The 21,466-nt window shown below is 47.0% G+C and overlaps 7 protein-coding genes across 7 annotated transcripts; 5 read left to right on the plus strand and 2 right to left on the minus strand.

Moving 5' to 3' along the window:
* Positions 1–3,825: 3,825 nt before the first annotated feature.
* B0T23DRAFT_314466 (uncharacterized protein) lies at positions 3,826–4,056 on the minus strand (the record flags this gene model as incomplete). Its single annotated transcript, XM_062834798.1, has 1 exon — positions 3,826–4,056. A coding segment is annotated over one exon (231 nt), but the record flags the coding sequence as incomplete, so codon positions are not given.
* A 1,782-nt stretch (positions 4,057–5,838) lies between these two features.
* On the plus strand, positions 5,839–8,472 carry B0T23DRAFT_128219 (siderophore iron transporter mirC). The gene is made up of 3 exons (XM_062832142.1): positions 5,839–6,350; positions 6,422–6,552; positions 6,615–8,472. The coding sequence occupies exons 1-3, from the start codon at positions 6,127–6,129 to the stop codon at positions 8,210–8,212; spliced, it is 1,953 nt and encodes a 650-aa protein (XP_062694603.1). The 5' UTR covers positions 5,839–6,126; the 3' UTR covers positions 8,213–8,472.
* On the minus strand, positions 8,459–10,298 carry B0T23DRAFT_128225 (Saccharopine dehydrogenase-domain-containing protein). Its single transcript, XM_062832143.1, has 3 exons — positions 10,123–10,298; positions 8,962–10,065; positions 8,459–8,874 (listed from the first exon to the last, which is right to left on the minus strand). The coding sequence occupies exons 1-3, from the start codon at positions 10,175–10,177 to the stop codon at positions 8,705–8,707; spliced, it is 1,329 nt and encodes a 442-aa protein (XP_062694604.1). The 5' UTR covers positions 10,178–10,298; the 3' UTR covers positions 8,459–8,704.
* Positions 10,299–10,719: 421 nt separating this feature from the next.
* On the plus strand, positions 10,720–11,064 carry B0T23DRAFT_313971 (uncharacterized protein; the record flags this gene model as incomplete). The annotated part of the gene is made up of 2 exons (XM_062834775.1): positions 10,720–10,847; positions 10,932–11,064. The coding sequence occupies 2 exons, from the start codon at positions 10,720–10,722 to the stop codon at positions 11,062–11,064; spliced, it is 261 nt and encodes an 86-aa protein (XP_062694605.1).
* Positions 11,065–11,414: 350 nt separating this feature from the next.
* Positions 11,415–12,867, plus strand: B0T23DRAFT_378374 (60S ribosomal protein L43). Its single transcript, XM_062837092.1, has 5 exons — positions 11,415–11,606; positions 11,677–11,687; positions 12,160–12,191; positions 12,250–12,382; positions 12,446–12,867. The coding sequence occupies exons 1-5, from the start codon at positions 11,568–11,570 to the stop codon at positions 12,507–12,509; spliced, it is 279 nt and encodes a 92-aa protein (XP_062694606.1). The 5' UTR covers positions 11,415–11,567; the 3' UTR covers positions 12,510–12,867.
* A 2,504-nt stretch (positions 12,868–15,371) lies between these two features.
* Positions 15,372–17,498, plus strand: B0T23DRAFT_395213 (uncharacterized protein; the record flags this gene model as incomplete). Its single annotated transcript, XM_062838175.1, has 2 exons — positions 15,372–15,753; positions 15,832–17,498. 2 exons carry the CDS (start codon positions 15,372–15,374, stop codon positions 17,496–17,498), a joined length of 2,049 nt encoding a protein of 682 aa, XP_062694607.1.
* Positions 17,499–19,246: 1,748 nt separating this feature from the next.
* Positions 19,247–20,956, plus strand: B0T23DRAFT_128331 (39S mitochondrial ribosomal protein L46-domain-containing protein). The gene is made up of 3 exons (XM_062832144.1): positions 19,247–19,511; positions 19,656–20,449; positions 20,533–20,956. The coding sequence occupies exons 1-3, from the start codon at positions 19,475–19,477 to the stop codon at positions 20,827–20,829; spliced, it is 1,128 nt and encodes a 375-aa protein (XP_062694608.1). The 5' UTR covers positions 19,247–19,474; the 3' UTR covers positions 20,830–20,956.
* Positions 20,957–21,466: the final 510 nt, after the last annotated feature.

Consider the following 21,466-nt stretch of genomic DNA (forward strand, 5'->3'; position numbering starts at 1 on the left):
AATTTAATTTTATAAAGACCTTAATTAATAATAACCGATTTAGAATCTTTTGAATAAGGAATAATATTATCCGATTTTTTTTTATAATTTTATTTAACGTTTTAAAATTAATATAAAACTTTAATTTTTTACCTTTCTTTAGAATAAAAATGATAGGAACGTTCGTTAGGTTAATAGAGGGATAAATTTACCCTTTTTAGAGTATTTCTATTAGTTATTCGTATAATATTTTTAATTTTTTAATATTTAATATATAAATTGGTCCTTAAGGTGTTAATTCTCCTTTAATTAGATTAATACAATATTTTAGCCGATTGTATTAGGGTAGGGGTATAATTAAAATTTTAAATACCGACCGGAATTCTTTATATTCTAGCGGGATAATTAATTTGGGGACAGCGGGTTCGTTTTTTATTTCTTTTAATAATTCTAAGGGTTATAGTAGTATTAGTTTTACGGGGGGTATTAGAGTGGGGTAGATGTTATTAAGTATTATTTAAAAAATTTTTATTGGGAGGGTAGGGATTGGAGGTAATTCGGCCGATTCTACTATATTGGATAGGGTTATAAATTCTAATACTAAGGAAGAGGGGATTTTAAATGGGATATTCGTGTGTGCGGGAGGGCGGAAACCCTCTTCTACTCTTATTATTTCTTAAGAGTCTAATAGTAGAATTAAATTTTATTGTAGCCCTATTAGAACAGTTATAGTATTGTATATTTCTTTCGCTAGTACTATATTCAATACGAAATCGCTAGCTTCGATATAAAATTGAAATAATTATTATTATTAATTAATATTAGAGTTTTATTTATAAAATTAGGGGTAATTAAAAATAATTTTTACGGTTAGGAATTTAATTATAGTAAAAATAATTTACTTTATCCGTTTAATACTATAGGAATTATTTATTTTAATAAAATAGGTAATTATATTATATATAAGAATAGACTAAAAAGAGAAATTAATAAAATAATAGGGTATTAGATTAATTTTTACATTCGACGGGAGTAAATACTTATTAATTAAATTTAATTCTATACTCGAATTTATTAATTTTTACGTATTCTACTAATCTCTATAAATCTTTACTAATAACCTCGTCTCTAGGTATATTTACAATTTACTTACATTATCTTAAATAGTTACAGCTACCGCTTTAGTTGCAATCGATTCGGTATTCGCTCTATATAAGAGGGTACTTACGGGGATAGAGTAATTCTATATTAAATAGCTAACTTAACTATAATTATAATAAATTCGGTTTAAATATATTATTATAAAATAGCTTATTATATTATATTTGTAGTAGGTATTCGGTAATTTTAATTAGGTATATTAATTATACGTATAGCCTTTCTAATAATAAAAGGAATAAATAAAATTAGAATTTATTTAAAAAGCAGTAGGGGGGCGACGGGGAAAATCGGAGGGGTTATTACTATAGAACAATTAAGAAGGGATATTCAAAGAGGAGGTAGGAGGGTATAAAAACGAAGAAAATAATAGATTATACCTTAAAAATATTTAATATTAGTAATACAATACGGACAGTTCAATACTTTTTAGACCTTTTAACTATTCTATATACGCTACTACTTTATTTATTATATTAATATTAGCCGTTGAGAGGATGCTTTATTTGAAAAGGGAATATAATTGGTTGGTTTAAATAACAATCCGAATATATTTCGGTTAATTATATAATAAATTGAATTTTTCGGTATAATAGCGGTTATAGAAGTTACGAATAGTTTTTGAAGCGTTTTATTATATATATTTGAGTTTATTAAAAATAGATTATTTAATAGCTTAAATATTATTATTATATTCGGTCTTTAAGAAAGTATAGAGGTTATTCTATATAGGCGTATTACGAATAGTATTATACCCGGGTTTATTACGGAGAGTTAGTATGTGTTTGATTTATACGTTTTTAGGATTACTTTTAATATAATTAATAGTAAATAAGAAGGAAATATAAGGGTATTTTTAAAAGTATATATTGATATTATAAAGGTAGTTCTATAATTGTAAGAAATTTTCGCTAATAAATTTAATAATATTATATTTAGGATAGTATTTAATACGGGCCGGTATAGCTATAGTTAGTAAAGGGGTAATTATAGCGACGGCCGCTAATAAAGGGGTAGTAAGGGGAGATATAATAGAAATATAAATTTGGTTATAAAAGAAGTAATCCTAATAATAAAACTTAATAGGGATAGGGGGGTAGTTTCCTATTAAATTTTATTCGGTAAGGTTTATAAATACAAATTACTCCTACTAAGATATATACAAAGGGAAATAATTAAAGAGGAATTTAATTATAATGAATTAAAATTCGAATAATTACTATTTATATACGAATTTATTAGCTTCCGAGGCTTAGGGATACAAATAGGGAGTTTAGGGCAATATAGGGGGGTAATTTTTATTACTATTTTCTTCAATAAATTTTATAATAGGTTAGCATTATTATAATAAGGGTAGAGGAGGTTGGATCGTTTTAATTATAGTAATTATAAGAGTAATAGTACAAAAGGGATAAGGAGTAACTTTAGTAGTACGAGAAATAGATTGGCTATTATATGTGTATATTTTAACAATATTAATTCAATTCCCGGAGGAAGAATTATTAATTTATTAGGAATATAGGTAAAAAGTAGGCTAAGGTGACTATAGTCGTAGCTATACGTAGGGGACGGTAAATTAGGGGTTAATTTAAAGATATATTAATAGTTATTAATTATAATAAAATACATTCCGTTATACCTCTTTTATACTTATACAAACTCTATTCATTCGCTAATGAATATTATAGAGCCTTATACTAGTCTAGCGTCTCGGCGCGGTGCCGGATTATCCTTCCCGCGAGCCCGACCCGATATGGGCGTTGTTATAAATAATCCTACGCTTCAATTGACGAAGGGGAGTAGCAGCCGCTGAGGTACTTCTGTGTACGGGCTCTTAGCCTCCTGACATATAATATTATTAATCTTTTTTATAGTTCGCTCTTACTACTTAATTTCGTCTTATATCTCTTATTAAACTCTCTTGATTATTATAGTACTAAGTTAATCTTTTAAAAAAAATAGAGATAATTTACCGGTAAGGATTTTATATACTCTCCTCCTTATACGACGGTCGAGGTTAACCTCCCTCTCGCAGTTATACCGGTTTCTTTCTTAAATCTTATCGTAATTAAATATAACTTCCCTTATAATTTAGAATACATAAGGGTAATTAATATAGGTAGGAGAGTTAAATATATAAAAATAATAGTTAATAATATAGTTAATAACTTTAATAGCCTTCTTAAACCGATCCTTATATAGTATTATATTAGAATAGGTAGGGTTAAATTTAAGGGAGTACTATTTAACTTTAATCTATAATAATACCCTTTATATATTGACTAACTAGAGTCTAATATTTTTAAATCTATCTATAATATTATAAATTATAAAATTATTAATAATAATATTATTAAACTTACGAATAAAAATTATATAGTTAAAATTATATTCGCCCTATTAAACGAATTCGTAAAGCGCCTTCTAGTAATATAATTTAAAAGAGGAGAAAACTCCTATATTAAACGACTATATAATATAGGTAGAGTATAGTAGTAAAGTAAGGATATAAATATTAAATATTTTAATATATTATTTGACTACTATATTATAGTAGCTACTAAAATTATTAATAATAAGTAGTCGATATATAGGATTTATATTAGGGAGCCGCCTTTTATTAATATTAATAGTATAATCCTCTAATTAACGGCTATTAATATTATATTTATATTAATTACAACCGAACTAATTCATAAAGCTGTACCCGGTCTTTTTAAACGTTAGCGATACTTCAAAGCTATATAGATTAAAATACTTTAACCAATTAAATATAATCTCTATACTCGAAAAGCCGGTAGGTAACTTTATAAATCGTATATTACTAGGGAGATCGTTAATAGTAAACTCTTTAGTAGGATTAATTTTAAAAATAAAGTAAATAGGGATATAACTACCAACGGTATTTACACTAGTAATTAGAATATATAACTCTCTATTAGCCAAATTAGATATTTCTAATTAAAATTAACCGTTAACATACTACAACCAGAAGGGATTATATTCAATCAAATTAAATCTCTCCTACTAACCTTCCTTTTATCCCCCAACTCTCTCAATACAACAACCTTCACGCAACCATTTAACACACAACTAATATAAACACTATATTCGTCGCTATTTTAATAGTTATAAGGAGGAATGGCGGCGGCGATATCCTTATACTTATTGAATTAGTCGTTTATTAACTTAGTATTTAATTCCTAGAAATAATATTTGAAATTTATAGTATAATATATTATCGAATGTAATTCCGGATAATTAATTATAAACCTTATAAACTAACGTTTATTAAATTCGGTTACTAGCGGGTTTATTCTTATCAACCTCAACCGGTTAATAATAATTATTACTATTAATTATAATATAGAGAACCTTCTTTTAAAATAAAAGATTATATACGCGATAATAGCTTCCTCCTTATTGTATATTAGCGACCGCGGGCGCCCTTGTAATTGTAACGATATTGCCGGCTTGTTAGTCTCCCGTAGTAATTTCGTATACCGACCGATTAAATTACAAAACTCCCCAATTATATATATAATATCCCTTATAGAAGGAGGTTTCCTATAGTTATTATTAAATTTAAAAGAACTGTACTAGTCGCGCGCGTTAAAATATTATTGGGTAGTAGTTATACTAATATAGGGGACGAGGGAGTAATTTACGGGCATTAGCACTAGTAAGTTAATTAGCAATTCAATTAATTTATAGATATATAGAAGTCTTATTGATTTATAGTTTCACAGGGCAATGCGACGACGAAAAATAGCAATTGGGCACTGTTGTCGGCGTCGTTGTTAAGCGAAATTCACGATACAAAAGAGCGATTTTGCGCGGCGTTAACAGGCGAATGTGCATGGGTTATTTCGGCACTGTCCCATATTAAAATACTGTCCCAATTTTTTGCCGCCCCCTACAAAGTCGATTTGTAGGGGGGAAAGGAAGCTTGGCGCCCAGAACCCCCCAAGTATTCCACTTCTTCACAGGAAGGAAGGGCAGGGCAAACTCGTTCGTTCGTTGCTTCCCCTCCTCCTCTCTTCAGACGAGATGGACGACCCATGGGGCTTCATCCATCGGGCCTGTAGTGTAATGTACTGGCCTGATGATCTTGGGAAAGCGGAACTTGACTGAGACAGGCGCGGCCACTCCATACTACGTGAAACGAGCTCTGAAGCGGAGCGGGGGTGAGACAACTGACTGACTGACTGAACCTGGCAACAGAAAAGGCAGCAGCAACAAACCTTTGGACTCTGGCTTTCTTCGTCGTTGGGTTTTCATCCAACTTATCAACCCAACGAATCCGGGATAACCTTATGCGCGTGGCGTGGTCCTATGGAATTTAAACTCCGAACAGTCACCCTAGATTGGCTGCCTTTTGACCTCCTATGGTCGACCTGTTTTCCTACGTAGGTATCCTCCTACATATCCTTACTGGACCCATCACATCAACGGAGGTGACCTGAGGCTGTAAAGGTGACCGACCTAAAGTCCCGACCTCGTGGATACCCTCTAAAATCACTTGCAAGGGGTCAACCATCTTGTCCTGTACCTACGCCGAGAAAGCACGCAGCAAAGGTTTCCATTTCGGGAGCGCAATCCTACGCTGTTCGCCGCTGTTACCGCTATCACATTCAAGAACTTGATACCACCCAACAGGTCTTCTCCTCTCACCTAACCTCGGATCATTGTTGCCTACTTACCTTTTAATCTTTTCTCTTTCTTCATTTGTTTGCATCTTTCTTTTCTTCACTTCAGTCTCTATGAGGTTGATTTTGTGAATTACTTTCTCGTCGATAATCTCTCCCGAACAGGCCACATGTAAAAGTGAAGAGGTGGATTCAACAGTACCCCCAGTTTCATTATACTTTACAAATTTCCCTCACGCCACTTGAAACAAATCCAAACAGCATCCGCCTCCTTTGAAATCACCAAACAGCATTCATGAGCAGCATTATTCGGCAAACATCAAATTAGCGCAGCGGCAAGATGAGGCCCGACGACGACGAGATAGGGTCGCCTCTCTTACACAGCCACTTCTCAACGGAACATCTCGAGGTCGGCAGTGACGGAGGAGACTATGGCACGGCTATTACCCCCCTGTACGAGAGTGATTGCGCTACGCCCGGATCCGATATTCAGGAGGGAGTGAGACAGATTGAAGCTGTCTCGAGGGCGTGGACCAAGTCTGCTTTGATTGTAGCTTATATGAGGTGTGTTACGTCCAATCCGGTGTTTTGCTCGACAATTTGGACGAGGATGGCTAACACGGCTCGCTTAAAAGCATCTTTCTCATCGCTTTCACGACGTCACTTGAGGGTCAGGTCACATATGCCTTGACGGCTTTCGCTGTCAGCTCCTTCAATAACCACTCTCTGTTGTCGACTGTGTCTGTTGTCCAAAATGTTGTTAATGGTGGGTTGAGATCTGCAGAGTGACCGTATATCTTAGGGGACAGAAAAACTAACAGTTTCCAGCCGTCATCAAACCTCCTATGGCCAAGATCGCCGATGTCTTTGGCCGTCTTGAGGCCTTTGCTATCTCCATCGTCCTTTGCGTACTTGGCTACATCCTCATGGCAGCCTCCAAGAATGTGGAAACCTACGCTTCCGCACAAATCTTCTACGCGGCTGGCTCAACGGGTCTGCAGATTCTCCAGCAGGTCTTCATTGCAGATACCAGTTCCTTCCTCAATCGAGCCCTCTTCTCCAGTCTGCCAGACAGCCCCTTTCTGGTCACGGTTTGGATCGGACCGCTGATAGCGTCAGCCATTCTGGCAACGACAACCTGGCGATGGGGCTATGGCATGTGGGCGCTCATCCTGCCCGTTGCCTTTCTCCCCTTGGCCTTGAGTCTGTACCTCAACCGCCGGAAAGCTGAAGCACTAGGGATCCTCAAGCCAAAGCACTATCGCAGCAACAACAACCACGGCACCACCAAGACCAAGATTCGCCACATCCTCCTCCGCGACCTCGACATCATCGGCACTCTCCTCTTCAGCGCTGGCCTTTCCCTGATCCTGATCCCCTTAACCCTCATCTCCCGCTCCCCTCAGGGCTGGCGCGATCCTAAGCTCCTCCCCATGATTATCCTCGGCACCTTCCTTCTCATCCTCTTTCCCCTCTGGGAATCCCGCCCCAACCTCGCTCCTCACCCCCTTTTGCCTCTGGACCTCCTCAAATCCCGCACCTTCGTCGCCGGCTGCAGCCTAGGGTTCTTCTACTTCATGATCTTCTACATCGCAGTCCAGCCCTACTTCTACTCCTACCTCCTCGTGGCTCTTAACCTTCCCGTCAACCGCGCAGGCCAGATTACCCAAACCTTTAGTTTCGCCTCCACCATCGCCGCCATCCTGGCCTCCCTCGGCATCCGCCAGAGCCGATCCCCGCGCCCCCGACCGTTCATCATCACCGGCGCCTTACTGTACACCTTCGCCATCGTCATCCTGCTCATGACCCGCACCAAGGGCGTGAGCATCCACTCGCTGTTCTCCGCCCAAGCCGTCCTGGGCGCTGGTGCGGGCCTGATGCACGTTGCTACGCAACTGGCCGTGCAAGCCTCGTGCGGCGACAAACACGCCCACGTCGGCGTCGCCACCGCTGCGTTTCTGACGCTCGTCGAAGTCGGCGCCGCCGTGGGAGCTGCCTTTAGCGGCGTCATCTGGGGCCGACTGATCCCGCGCAAACTCGTCGCTTACCTCCCTGACGCGCTGAAAGGGGAAGCCAAAAAGATCTATGCCAGCGTAGTGGTGGCAAGGAGTTATCCCTGGGGAAGCGTAGAGCGGGAGGCGATTGCCAGAGCGTATCAGGAGACGGTTACGGTACTTCTAAAGTTTGCGCTGGTGTGGTGCGTGCCGCTGGTGGTGGTGGCGTTGTTTGTTGGCGATTATAGGCTTGGTGAGGGAGGGAAGTGGGAGGTGTGGAATGGGAGGGGGCTGGTGGTGGGGACGGGCGAGGAGGAGATTGATGAGCGGGCGAGGAGGATGGAGGAACGGGTGGAGTGGTGGAGGTTTTGGGTTTGGATGGGGAAGGGGAAGGGGTATTATAAGAGAATGAGACCTGGGAGGAGGTTGTAAGGTGATAGGTTCTGTTTTGGATGTTGGATACGAACCAATTGTTGCTGCTGTTGGATATGGGAATGTGGAAATGGGATATACCAAAGGGAAAGTCAAGGTTGGTGGAATCTTCAACGTGCAAGTACAGCATTGGATTGATTAGTTAGACAGTGTGTTTGTTAGGTCGGAGGATAGCGATGATACCATGATTGATTGATTGCGGATTTCTCCTTTGTGTATAACTAGGTTGAGATAGGTTTCAAGATATGTAAATAAGATCAACCTTTTTGTGTGGTATACTATATCTAGCAACTAATACAGTGAATATGTGCTACGACTTATCTCGCTCGATGACAGCTAGATAGTAGCCATCCAGGTAAAATCATAAAGTTCAACGGCAAGCTGTCTCATAAAATAGCGATATCCTATCAATAACGCCACAACAATGCATTCCACGTATTTCCTCATGTCACTCTCAAGCAACACTCAAACTACCAACAATCGTGTCGCCTCTTACTCTTCCATGATCTTCGTCTCAAAATGGAACCCAGCCTTGTCCAACCTGTCAATGAACGGCTGTCCCAAGCAAGCAGGCGTGTAAATCCCACCACCACCAAGCTGTTCATCCACGCTCTCCTCGTCAAGCAACGTGGCAGCCGCCTCAGCCAACAAGACACCGGTATCTGTTCAGTCCGTCAGCATATCTCTCTCTCGTAAGTGTCTCAACAACCGCCCATTCAGTCAAAAGGGGAAGGATAATAAAAACTCACAATAATAAACCGGCCCCCGAAACCAACACCGTCCAAACGCCCTCTTCCTCCCCTCCTCTTTCTCCTTTACTTCATCCCCACCAAAATCAGGCTTCGCAACCCCCCAATACTCCAACTCATCCCGCTTCGCCACTTCCTCCTCCGCTCCCTCGCCCGGCTGATAGACAAACTTCTTGGCCACCTTTCTCAAAAACGGCGTAGCCATGACTAGTCCCAACACCATCAACCCCAAATGGATAGCCACCCCGCTCAACCAGTTCCGGGGTTTCATGTACTGCTTAAAGCTGAACCGGGGACCATAACTCTCGTCTTCTTCTGCTTTCCCCTTGTTGGTACTTGCCTGCGAAAGCAAACCCCAAGTACGCTGCACGATCGCCGCGTCCGTCTTGGCTGCTACCGAAGTCGTTCCCAGTCCCAGAATGGGGGTGGTAGCTAAGCCAGTCACCTTGGTGATCCACGTGGTGCGCCGTTCGGCGAGGTCTGGGTTCGGATGCGGGACGGGACTTAAAGCGTAGGGTTTATATGCTTCCTTCAACTGCTTGAGAGAAAAGGTCTCGAGGATGGTGAAGACTGTTGCTAGTGTGCCGCCCGAAGGAGCAGAGCGCAGGGTGTGGATGCTCAGCGTCACTTCGCCTGTTTTTGTTGCAGGACCGAACTCGCGCTTTAGTTGCTGGGTGAGAGACCAGGTGAGTAAGTCGGAGGGGGCGGATTCGATGCCGATCTGGGGAAACATTTTGGCTCCGGATTGGGCGGCCAAAGAAGAGTATTTGGTGATCATCTTGTGGACAAAGGGGACTTCGCCTGTCACGTCAAAGTAGTGCGTGCCGGTGGTGGCGCAGGCGGCGAAGGCGGGCTCGCCTAGGGAGCCGTAGGGTCCGACGGTGGTGAGGAGTATGAAGGTCCGGCGGCAGAGGGATTCGAGGGCAGTGCGGTCGGTGGTGGAGGCGATGATCTCGATGGAGGGCGGGAGCCGGTCCGGGTTGAGTTCTTGAAGCCGGGACACGACGGCTTCGAGCTTGGAGCGGGAGCGGCCGGCTACGGCCCATTTCAGGGTGGTGGGTAGGTGCGTGGCGATGTGTTGGGCTGTGTATTTGCCGGTGTAGCCTGGTGGTTGTTAGCTTAGTGTTGGATCTGAGCTTTCAGGTTGGGTTGAGTACTCACCTGAGGCTCCATAGACGACAATGTCGTAGTCACGACCGTGTTGTTTCAGAGGCATCTTGAGAAGATGACTGATTGCGTCTTTGGATGGGAGTATGTTAAAGGGTAGGTGAGACTGTGTCTAGGTTCGGGACAGGTGAGTCTTTCACAACAAAGATTGGGGTGAAATCGATATCCAAGTGAACAAGAGAAGTATGTCTCAACACTTCAGTTCTTTAGAAGATTCGGGATGCCAACAGGAAAGAGCGGAGCGAAAGTGTCTGAGCAACTTGGTATAGGTCGAGATGATGCATCATTTATATGAAGATTTTGACCACGGGGGACCGCGGAAGGACCGCATCGGCGTCATCGGAACACCAACCCTTTTCCAAACATGCTCCGTCCCTTTTCGTTTGGCTTCCACCGAAGCGTAAAACACCACGCCATATGTCACCATTGCAACCGCTTCATGCTTGTCCAGCCGAGGCACAACAGCAGTTCCGCTGGATACTCTGGATGCCATCCGAAATAGGCAAGCACCGCCGTTTCATGCGGTCAAGAGAAACGGATGAAGGAGTCTTGGGCGGGACGGGGCCATTGACAAAGTCTTCGCAGCCCGCAATGCCTCCCGCCGGAACACGGACCAGATCTGGAGTGCGCCCGAGATCGTCGATACAATGTCCGGTCAAGCAGTCCAGCAACCCCAGAGACTTCTCTGGATGTCGGGATTCATTCCGCTCAATGAGGACGTGAACATGTCTTATTGGATAGTGTTACGGCTGAGTGTCCGAACCGTTGTTTGTTGACAGCGCTTGAACACTGTACTGCGGTAGTAAAGTCCACCAAAGTGTCACTTGCGCAGACAGTGCGAACCTTGAGGGCCATTGCGGTAGGGACGCTGCGAGATTTGAGCTAGGGCGCTGCATGCTTTGGAAGAAACCCACATTGAGACTTCTCCGTAGGTAAGGTAGTCCACCAATTTGCAGAGTACAGGTATGTAGTGGTTCTGTAATTGTGAAACCTGAACATCACACACATGGGGAGTCGGAAAGAGTTTGTAGGGTGTTCACAGAACATTGGGGGCACGACAGGAGCTCATAAGAGACGACGATGGGAGACGGAAGAGATGAACAATTGCTGAACAGAGTTGTTGTTGTTGGCTGATGTCACACAAGCGACGGGCGCGGGCCAGCTGTCAATTCGGAGCTGGCAGTGGCTCAGCTGCCAATGTGGGCAAAAGCCCCGCCAATGCCAAGACATTTGTCAGGCACACACACACTGGCCCTGGCACAGAGTCCCGTCGGCAAAATGGTTCTGCCTAGGGTCCGAAAAAAGCTCCCGGGGTGTGGACCGGCCGTCGCAGCGCTCGCACACCACACAAGAGAAAAAAGCCCTGGCCTTTTGTCAAATTCGCACATCGCCAGCAAGGACGGTAGTTTTCCAGACAACGACCACCTCAACCAGCCAAAATGTCTAAGCGCACCAAGAAGGTCGGAATCTCCGGCAAGGTATGTAACTCTCCATTTCCAGAAAGAATGTGTTGCGGCGAGATGGCTAATTTTTGATTTGCAAAAATAGTACGGTACTAGGTATGTAACGACGGTTTCCTTCGACTTGACACTCCCTTGATCGACGAGATTCACCGAGGACATTCGACGACGACGACGACGAGACCAATGGCGACAACACGACTGAGAACGAAGAATTACACGGCCGAAAACGACAAGCTTCCCTGGGCGCCGACTGTGGTGGTAGTGCTGAGGATGGAAAAGAGAGGGCATTCGGCATGAGAATAAAACTCGGCAACCAAAGCCAACAATCTGTGGGAGCAACACTCGAGCTAAATCAACAACGGCGACCTCTGCACCTTCAAAATTCCATGGGCCATTGCGAAAGCCTTCACCTCGACATGGCTTTCATCACCTTCCCACGGACCTTGGATACTCTACTCGGCTCAATCAGTTCACAATGGAAGCATCACTACGAATGAATCTCGTCGATCACGCACTTTCCAACAAATCCACCGAAGGAACAGCATTACTAACCAACAATCACACACAGATACGGTGCTTCGCTCCGTAAGCTGGTCAAGAGTCAGTACCCAACAGACCCCCACGCCCCATCGTTATCAGGTTACTAACAACCCCATAGAGCAGGAAGTGTCCCAGCACGCCCGCTACACTTGCACCTTCTGCGGCAAGAACACTGTCCGTCGCTCCTCCGTCGGCATCTGGTCTTGCAAGGCCTGCAAGAAGACCCTGGCTGGTGGTGCCTACACCGTCTCGTAAGTTTTCGTCTGAACGGAAGCTTTTCGACAGTATCTCGTCTTCTAACATAGTATCTCTAGCACCCCCGCCGCCGCTGCCATGCGCTCCACCCTTCGCCGTCTCCGTGAGATCACTGAGGTTTAAGGTGGTCGTTTAGCTGGCATTTTTGGTCTTTCGGGTTAGGTGTCATGGAAAAGGACAATTGGGGATCTGCGGATTTACTTTGGGATGAACCAGATTTCCTTCAATAACGACTTTGCTGCTACCTATTACGACATCACTATCGCGTGGTCTGGAGACGGGGCGATCTAGACAGGGAGTTTTACCGGCGTCTCTTTCCTCACATGAAGCATGGCTTGGGAAGATGTTCTAAAAGATCGCCAGGTTTGATTTTACGGTAGACAATGACCATGATACCCTTTCCTGTTGGCCAAATCCGACGACCCTCTAGCATTTCGGTGATTAGATGTCCGCAACCTCGTGTCGAAAACTATTCCCCTTCAAGCTCCCGGTTCGCGGGTTCCTGCATCTGCAAGACGCCAAACGATGAATTTTGAAGCGCTCTGAAGTTGTCCAACGACCGTCTCTCAAGAAATCAAAATGACGGGCACGCGGATGTGATGGAAGGACTGATTACTCCGTTTCTCCCGGGGAGATGACGGCATTAGATGGGGTTCGTAAAGTGTGAGCTTGAAAAGAGGACCGGTCAGATGCGATTTGTGCTACGACAACCTAGACATGATGAGCACAAGCTTCGCAGTTCAGATTTATACACCACGACAGTGCATACCCGAGTGATAATTGCGTGATAATCCCATGTTCTCAGCTCCTAGCTTCCACATTGCCACATCTCGTGAGCCTGCTTACAACACCTGGGCCGAAACGCATCCCGGTATCAACTTGATCGTGAACAGGATTGCAGATAAGGAATCTCTAGCATGGGCAGCCAACGGGGTGTGTGATCCACTCTACCCCTGCCAGACCGACGACTCAACGAGGTCTCGAGGACTGTCCTCCCGGTCGTCTTGCACTCAAGAGTGTCCGGGTAGCACTTGTCGATGCATTCAAAGTGGCAGCATGTTCCCCTATGCAGCTTCATCCTTAATGGCATCCAAAATCAAGAAACATCGGAAAGAAGTCACGAATTGTTACTGCCATTGACGCGATGAAAAACACATGACCCCATCGACCCTCACTGTTGCCTATAGTCATCCTAACATTTTTGTCGTGAGGAATTCTAAAATTGTGAACAAGTAGTCCTCAAAGTGACAGTCATCACCATGAATCAACAATAGCATCAGCCTATTACTTGGCGGTGCCTACATGCAACCGTAGAGGTACCTGGGCATCTTGAGGCAACCCTCCGTTATCCAGATCCAGACCAACAGTTTTGGGCAGGTACTTATACTTAGCAAAAAGCGAGCAGGATGACCTATCACGCATCAAGGTTCTCATTCCATAATCGTTACATGGACTGTTTGTGCCCGTCACAATCTTACCTACTTCCCCGCCCTTTTCATCCCGCGGGTGTCCTTCCTCAACCAGAATAATCATTTGATTGCCTGCCCGGACCAGGCGCTCGTTACCTCCATGCTTGGCGTTCGAGGCTTGCAAACTCACAAGTTTTTGGTAACCATGATAGTGTCTAGATTATTAGACCAACCAAGCAACCGTGAGTCAGCTGCCTTTTCCCACGTGTCGTTTCGAGGGCGCTGGAAGGTGGGAAATTCAGAATCACCGTCTTGCATGCAGTTTCTGGTGAGCATGACTGTTGTAGGTACATAGGTAGTATGCTTACAGACTATGCCTGATTTCCTTGAAAGTTGAACATCAACCCCCGGCCGGGGGTCTATACGGTAGGCTGAACACACACCTCCTCCATGCCTGCACGGGCATGTAAGGTATATTATCATCACAGTTGTCCAGTGCTGCTAGCTACCTCTCCTATGTAGGTACTACAGCTCCCGCTACTGACTATTTATGTGACCTCCTCCGACCCTGTCCTTGGCTGGTGAATCTTGGGCGGGGCCTCGAATGGGATTGGTCCATGTCTCGGTTGCGTTTAACACGGGGCTTTGAAGGCGAAAAAAGCCGTCTCCAGATCTGGAATATTTTGGCAGGCATCACTCAGTCTTCCTTCTTTTCTTGCTCCAACAAGCGTAAGCAGTGGCCTCTGGTTTCTCCAAAAAAAGTCCACCGCTCGACCCTCCAAACAAACAACGCCCGTGCATGACAACGGGAACCCGGACCCTTCCTTGACTGGAAAAAAGGACCACAAAGGTTCTCGGATTCTCTTCAGGTTCTTAAGTCTGCCCCTCGATTCTACCTACCTAGGTACCTACCTACCTACCTACCTACCTTTACATACCTACGTACTCGACACTGGGCTTTTCATCCGTTCGTTGAAGCTTTCAGGTTCCAGGTTCCAGGTCCCTTGTTGGCTTCCACCTTCTCTCGCGCTCGTTCGTGAGTGGCCCGTTCACGGCAACCTTGAAATTCCACTTTCTAGCTTGACGTTGCTTCCCTTCACCTGCCTGGCATCCCGTCACCATTCACAAAACGGATCCGACCTGTGACCTACCGGACCTTCATCTGCACTTTGGCCGTCTTTCCCTCCCGCAACTCACCTCACCTTTTTCCACACTGCTTCCACCAGCGGCAAACTACTTACCCACCTCCACTGCACAAACCCAAACCCACACCTGCTGCCGCAAATCACTTACACACCATTACCACCACCGCCAAAGCACCGCCAGCACCGCCAACCATAGCAACATTCAACACCTCTTTGCTCGCCCTGAAGTGACCTAACTACCCACGTTATTTCATTTCGGACAGGGGAGGCTCATCGTCGCTTGCTTGGAGTGCTTGGTCAGGTAACTCCTTTAGACGTTGCCAATCGTGCCCTGCACATCTCATATTTTATCTTTTCAGTTGCATGACTTCATCACCCGTCTTTTGCCCAGAAGCTGCCTCTCTAAGCATCGCGCCACCATCCCAGTCGTGATGGCTGATCAGTGCATTGTCTGTCTAGAGACTCTAGACGTCCAACTACCCCCAGACCCACTCCCTTCGTCCTTCGTCAGCGCTCCTGCCGGCCCTGCTACAGGGGATCCAAGTGAGCCCGGAGCGCCCGCCGCATCCATCGAAGTAGACGCAGTTACACCCAAGGACGATGCCGGCAACAGCGACAACAGCCCCGTTAGCACAACCGCCAGCAACACAGGTACCCGGAAACACGACAACAAACACGACCATGTAGCCGAGATCCAAGTTTGTGGCCACGCGCTGCACGATTCTTGCCTACGACTATGGACCGACAAGGCCAATAGCTGCCCCATTTGTCGCCAGCAATTCCACCTGGTGCATGTGTACGACAAGATAGGAGGTGAGTTGCGCTTACGGTTCCCATTGAAAATCACTGTGCATGCGGAAACGAACAGCATTGCTAACCCGTCTATGGCAGGTAAACTCCTGAGTTCCTACCATGTCGAAGATAAGAAGCAGGTAGCCGAGTTCGACCCCCAACAATGGCTTGACGAGAACCCCGAGCCCGAAGAGGATGTTAGCCTACCGTGCCCAGTCTGCAACCGCTCAGATAACGAGGAGGTTCTATTGCTGTGCGATGGGTGCGATGTGCCATATCATACATATTGCATTGGCCTGGAGAGGGTCCCGCCTAGCCACTGGTTCTGCATGGAATGTGCGGACGTGCTAGGTGAGGATATCAACGCGCAAGATGGGATGCCCCAAGATTTTGCGCCAGCTCCGAGAACCCGTCGTGGCTCTCAGAACGCCCGGCGCGAGCGCGGCAACTACTATTTCCCACGAACCCAAGGCAGCATGCGCCGGGCCAGGATAAGAGCTCGCTCTGACGAGTGGCAAGGTGCTTGGGGTAGGATTGCCGGCAGAGTTTGGGATGCCCTGAGCTTGGACCTTGACTATCAGGATGACGATGGTGACGATGGAACACTCGAAGACCTGGAGAATTACCGCCGCTCACAGCGACTTAGGGAGCAGGAGAGGCTAGAGCATGAACGGTGGCAGCAGCGTCTGATGATCGCCACTAGACTGGGGGCTCGAGACGTCTTTACCACCAACATGCCTAGTGTGTTTCAAAGTCGGTATATCCCGCGCGAACCGTCCCCTCAACAGACACGCGAAGAAGAACGCGCATGGGGTGCTTTTGAGATGGCCAGAGGTAACCAGGAGAGCTCCGCGAGTCGCAAGCGCAAGTCACGCTCCATTAGTGGTGAAGAAGTCGAAGCATCACACCATGAGCCGGAGAGGAAGCTGAAAAGGCCTCGAACGCGGAGACTACACACCCATCAAAACGGGGAACCATCCACCTCTGCGGCGAATCAGCCGAGCTCATCCACCACCGCCGGATCATCAGCATCCGCCGAAGCAGCGCCGTCTTTCTTATCGTCGTTGCTCAAGGAAGTAGAGATGAGCACGCCTTCTGAGGAGGATGGCTTCCGAGATCTTCCCGAATTTCCTGTTCCAGGAAGCATCGACACGGGGTCGCCGATTCCTACCTATGTCAGTCCCCGGGCAACAACACCGCCGATGGTCATGAGCCGGCCGAGTTCCCCTGGCCTCAGCTCCTATCTGGCCCCTGTCTATGCTCCAGCAAACTTTTCGCTCAACCGACCAACATCACCGACAGCTAAGACTTCCCGGTCGTCCTCGCCGAACAACAGACCTAGGAGTCGAACCTCGCCCGAGAACAGTGACACGGAGCAACAGCGCGGTCGTTCCCGCCAGCAAACTGGCTCGGCAGCCGCTGGTGGATCATCTTCGTCGGCATCGATTCCTATCCAGACATCGCTAGCGCGGCGGCCTCATCCCGATGCGTCGCACAGATCCCCAGAGACATCGCCATCACGACCCGCTCTGCCTCTCGACGTCAAACAGAGCATCAACAGTATAGTTCGGGGAGCATTAAGGCCTCACTGGCATTCGCAGAAAATCACTGCGGAGCAGTACGAGGCCATCAACCGAGATGTGTCGAGGAAGCTTTACGAGGAAGTGAAGAATCCTGCAATGGATCTAGGCGAAGAGCTGAAACAGAGCTGGGAGAAGCTTGCGGCCAAGGAGGTTACTAGGGCGGTTGAACAGTTGAAGGCGTGAGTTGTCATTGGGAGCTGACCAACAACATGCCCGACTATCATGATGCCTATCGCTTTCGATTGGCAGGGCGTTTCGGTAATGGGGGTTCCAGAGCTCTGTGGGGATTACATTGCAGGTACAATGAGGGCTTGGAAACAGAGCAAAGTGTGAGCGCGGAAAAAGGCGTCGAACTTGGTCCAGCATCCAAGCGGTTGCTGGCACGGAAGCTTTGCATCAGTCATCGTTGATCAGGATGACGCTTGTGTATTGGGCATGATAGAAAGGAGAAGTACTTTCTGATCACTCCTGTGATGTATATGTTAGATGGTGTATGGTATCAGGGCCGGCTGGGGCGAATCTGGGTAAATATCCTGGCGGACAACTGGCGTGCGGTAGCTTTTATACATTAGGATCTTTTCAATGAACAGACATGACTATTTTTTGCATTTTGATCATCGTTAAGGAACTTGGACTATGTAGTGTAGTCCACGGTTTCCGGCATTGAGCAAGATGTGCTGAACAAGTCGGTTGATAACGTGATGACTGCTCATTCTATTCTTCTTCATCTTTTTTGATATTACACTAACTCGTCCATCCAATCTGATACGTAGCCTAGTAAAGATTCGGAAAGCTTGTCCGAACGCTAGCAAGGAGGCAGGTCTGATAATTGTATGAGATGAAGCACGCATATATATATCGTGATCAGCGACATGGATGGTGGGAATGAATATTTTGAGCTGGGCAGTGATGTGCATTGCGGCGTAACTGAGACTTCAGTAGAAGATGGAGGAACAGTATCGGGGTAATCATGTGGCCGTGCTTGATCGCGACATTGACCGGAGTGACGACAAGCAAGTGTCGGGGATGGAGAACGATCCATGAATGACCTCAAAGTCCATATCCAAAGCCAAGGAATAGATCGACAGGACACCAAGCAGCCAGACAACACGCGTGCCACAAAAACGAGGCTTGAGAAATTCGAGACGGGGAAGCATTTCATGAAGGCAAGAATAACACTTTCAAAACCCAGACCCATCTCGACTTTCATCCAGCGAAGTCTCCTCACACATAGTGTACATTCCATGGAGAAGGAGGAGACTGACCAGACTGACTGGGCCAAGCTCATTTCCCAGAAGAGCAAATACACACACACAAGACAGTCTGCAGTATTATTACAATGCAAAACCAGTCACGAGAGATCGCAGAAATATATGTAAGCAGATTCTATCTAACAGCAACCCGGTAGAGCGTTTAAAGGCAGGTACCGCTAGCGAATTCGTCTGCTCATGGTGGTTCCTCTCGGCACGGACTAAATGATCAGGACAGTTTTGGAGGAAGAGAAACGTCGTGATGATAAGGAATGGTGCCTTGAAGAGAGAAAAAAAAAGAGAAGGAAGAAGAGAGGGGAGGGGACTGGTCGCAGTTTTATTGCAGCAGTTCAAAAGTTTGTTGGACCCGCTTCGGTCAGGTGAGTGGTCATGTGGGGTAGGAGCCGACATGAAAGTTATGGTGGGGTAGCGGGGGGGATTGGTTCGTTTGGTTTTGGAGAAGAATAAGGGAAGCTTTCGAAAAGGGAAGGCGGTGAGAAAAGTAAATGGGTTGCCAAGACTCAATTGTTCAGTCGCGACCAGGAACGAATAACGAGCAGGGGACCTGACTGATCGGTGCGCGGCGGCAGCGCGGCAGGCGGGAGGGCCCCAGAGAAAGAGTGGGGCTGCGGACATCGAAAAAGTTCACGGCCGGTTTCCCGCGCTGTGTATCGCCCGTCCGCCCGCTCTGCCCTGCCTGCCTGCCCGCCCGCCCGCCGCCGCAGCGACCGACCGACCGACCCCGTCCCGAATCCACCCCGAGACTTGCGAGAGAGAGAGAGAGAGAGTTGCGTTGAGGATTGGCGCGCGCGCAAGATTCACCGGTCCTCCCTCCCTCCCTCCGTCCCGTGTCCTGTTGTTTTCACACCCGGGCCCCGTCCAACAACCAAGTCATATATACTGCCCATCATGTCGGCGTCGAGTAGGGGAGCTGTTCTCCTTAGGAGTATGGACCACTTTTTCTTTTTCTTCGTTTTGGATCGTCAACTCATTGCGAATTGGTGTTTTCCATGCATGGCTTCGGATCGCAAACTTTAAGCTTAAAGACACCCTAACTAACCGTCGCAATCTGTTCTTCTCTTTGTTCCAGGCCAACAACGCTCCATCTGCCTACAATGCCGCACCCAAACCCGAGTACTTGCGCCCGCCGCCGCCGCCGCCGTCTTCAGCAAAAACGTCGCTACCGCCGGCGCCAGCGCACCTAGACGTTTCTACTCCGCCGAGGCCTCTGCCACTGCCACCACGACCACAACAACACTACCCCCTCCTCACCCGCCCGTCACCACATCAACAGGCACCCACGCCGCCACCTCGACCTCGTCGCAAATCTACCGCATCAAGTCGGGCGTGATCCTGACCCGCCCCCCGCTGCTGACGCGCGACCTCACCCCCTTTGAAGAATCCTTCTACTTTTACCAGAAGCGCCTCAACGAGCGGCTGACGGCCCCCTTCCGCAAGGACTTTTACTTCAAGAAGGACACGGCCGCCGACCTGGACTGGCGCATCAAGCTCAAGGAGCGCCACGGCGTGCCCGCCAAGGACATTGGTCGGTACAACCCGCGCGGCCGGATGGCGTGGAACGACGAGGTGCTGGTGGGGTCGCAGACGTCGTCGAGAAAACACATGGTGGACAAGTTGCTCGCCGATGCGGAGATGCGCGTGTCGGAGGATGGCGAAGAGATCCCCGCCGAGGATCGGGTTCCCGTTGAGAAGCCGATGCCGAGACGGACGGAGGCGGACGAGAAGGGGGATGTCAAGCGGCTGGATCGCGCGCTGGACAAGACGCTTTATCTGGTGGTGAAGAAGAAGGCGGACAAGGAAGGGGAGGAGGCCAAGTGGATGTTCCCCACGGGCGTGGTGCCTACGGATGAGGGGTTGCATGAGGTTCGTCATTTTCCTTCTAACCAACCTTTTAAACCAGTTTCTAAAAGTTCAGTTAACTAACCTTTGATGATGACGATAAACAGACCGCAGCCCGCATCCTCGCCGAGTCCGCAGGCGTCAACATGAACACGTGGATCGTCGGCCGCGTGCCCGTAGCCCACCACGTCGTCCGCCCCGTCTTTGGTCAGAAGGACGGCGCCCTGCTCAAGAAGGGCGAGAAGATCTTCTTCCTCAAGGGCCGCATCATGGCCGGCCAGGCCGACCTGACCGACAACCTGCATGATCTGGTCGACTTCAAGTGGCTCACGCAGGAGGAGCTGCGCAGCACCTTGGCGGAGGAGTACTTCCACAGCGTCAAGGGCATGTTTGCTGAGAGGTGAACAACACAACAACACTCCCTTGTAGGCTGGTCTGGTGAAGTAGGAGGAAGAAGGTTGGAGAGGTGGTGATGAGTGGATGGTTGACGTCGGTGGGACTACCATTATCTTCCGGGGAGATGGAATGGGGAAGTGTGTGGGTGGAGGAAGAAGAGAGAAGCATGTGTACAAATGTATTGATATCAAAAGATGGTTTTAGTTGGTCGGGTGGTGAGGTACAATTGTTGTTTATGCGCTGAGTGGACCTGGACCCCATCTAGCCGAACACAATCGAAGTTCTCGAGAAAGAGAATGAGAGACGGTTTGAAAGTAGACTTGACAGGTCGACCGCCTCGCACGCTTCAGCGTACTTGACCAGGCCAAGCCAAGCTCGCATGCTCCGTCTGTCTGTAAGAAGCGGGCGAAGGCTGACATGAAGCACAGGGACGAGAGGGGACGAGGAAAGAGACCTCTCGTCCCTTGTGTTTGTAATGTAAAAACATATGCTATGTATAGAGATTTGGGATGAAGATGTCATACACGATTCGAGATGGTTGGTGAATACTATGAGACATCCGCTGGGCTGGTCATTCCGCTATCCGAGGTGAAGTCTGATACTAACATACACAAACAAGACAGAAATCCTGACCTAATCACATAT

Source organism: Neurospora hispaniola (assembly GCF_033458365.1).
Source record: "Neurospora hispaniola strain FGSC 10403 chromosome Unknown B0T23scaffold_3, whole genome shotgun sequence".
Taxonomy (NCBI): domain Eukaryota; kingdom Fungi; phylum Ascomycota; class Sordariomycetes; order Sordariales; family Sordariaceae; genus Neurospora; species Neurospora hispaniola.

What these genes read in the sequence shown, in the direction of transcription:
- B0T23DRAFT_378374 (XM_062837092.1), top strand. Translation starts at nt 11,568, where the DNA reads ATGTCTAAGCGCACCAAGAAGGTCGGAATCTCCGGCAAG. An exon ending in GCTCCGTAAGCTGGTCAAGA is followed by an intron (nt 12,192 to 12,249) that starts GTCAGTACCCAA and finishes ACAACCCCATAG; the next exon opens with AGCAGGAAGTGTCCCAGCAC. An exon ending in GGTGGTGCCTACACCGTCTC is followed by an intron (nt 12,383 to 12,445) that starts GTAAGTTTTCGT and finishes TAGTATCTCTAG; the next exon opens with CACCCCCGCCGCCGCTGCCA.
- B0T23DRAFT_128331 (XM_062832144.1), top strand. Translation starts at nt 19,475, where the DNA reads ATGTCGGCGTCGAGTAGGGGAGCTGTTCTCCTTAGGA. An exon ending in GGGAGCTGTTCTCCTTAGGA is followed by an intron (nt 19,512 to 19,655) that starts GTATGGACCACT and finishes TCTTTGTTCCAG; the next exon opens with GCCAACAACGCTCCATCTGC. An exon ending in CGGATGAGGGGTTGCATGAG is followed by an intron (nt 20,450 to 20,532) that starts GTTCGTCATTTT and finishes GACGATAAACAG; the next exon opens with ACCGCAGCCCGCATCCTCGC.
- B0T23DRAFT_128219 (XM_062832142.1), top strand. Translation starts at nt 6,127, where the DNA reads ATGAGGCCCGACGACGACGAGATAGGGTCGCCTCTCTTACACAGCCAC. An exon ending in TTGATTGTAGCTTATATGAG is followed by an intron (nt 6,351 to 6,421) that starts GTGTGTTACGTC and finishes CTCGCTTAAAAG; the next exon opens with CATCTTTCTCATCGCTTTCA. An exon ending in TGTCCAAAATGTTGTTAATG is followed by an intron (nt 6,553 to 6,614) that starts GTGGGTTGAGAT and finishes AACAGTTTCCAG; the next exon opens with CCGTCATCAAACCTCCTATG.
- B0T23DRAFT_128225 (XM_062832143.1), bottom strand. Translation starts at nt 10,177, where the DNA reads ATGCCTCTGAAACAACACGGTCGTGACTACGACATTGTCGTCTATGGA. An exon ending in TGTCGTCTATGGAGCCTCAG is followed by an intron (nt 10,066 to 10,122) that starts GTGAGTACTCAA and finishes AACAACCACCAG; the next exon opens with GCTACACCGGCAAATACACA. An exon ending in TCGGGGGCCGGTTTATTATT is followed by an intron (nt 8,875 to 8,961) that starts GTGAGTTTTTAT and finishes CGGACTGAACAG; the next exon opens with ATACCGGTGTCTTGTTGGCT.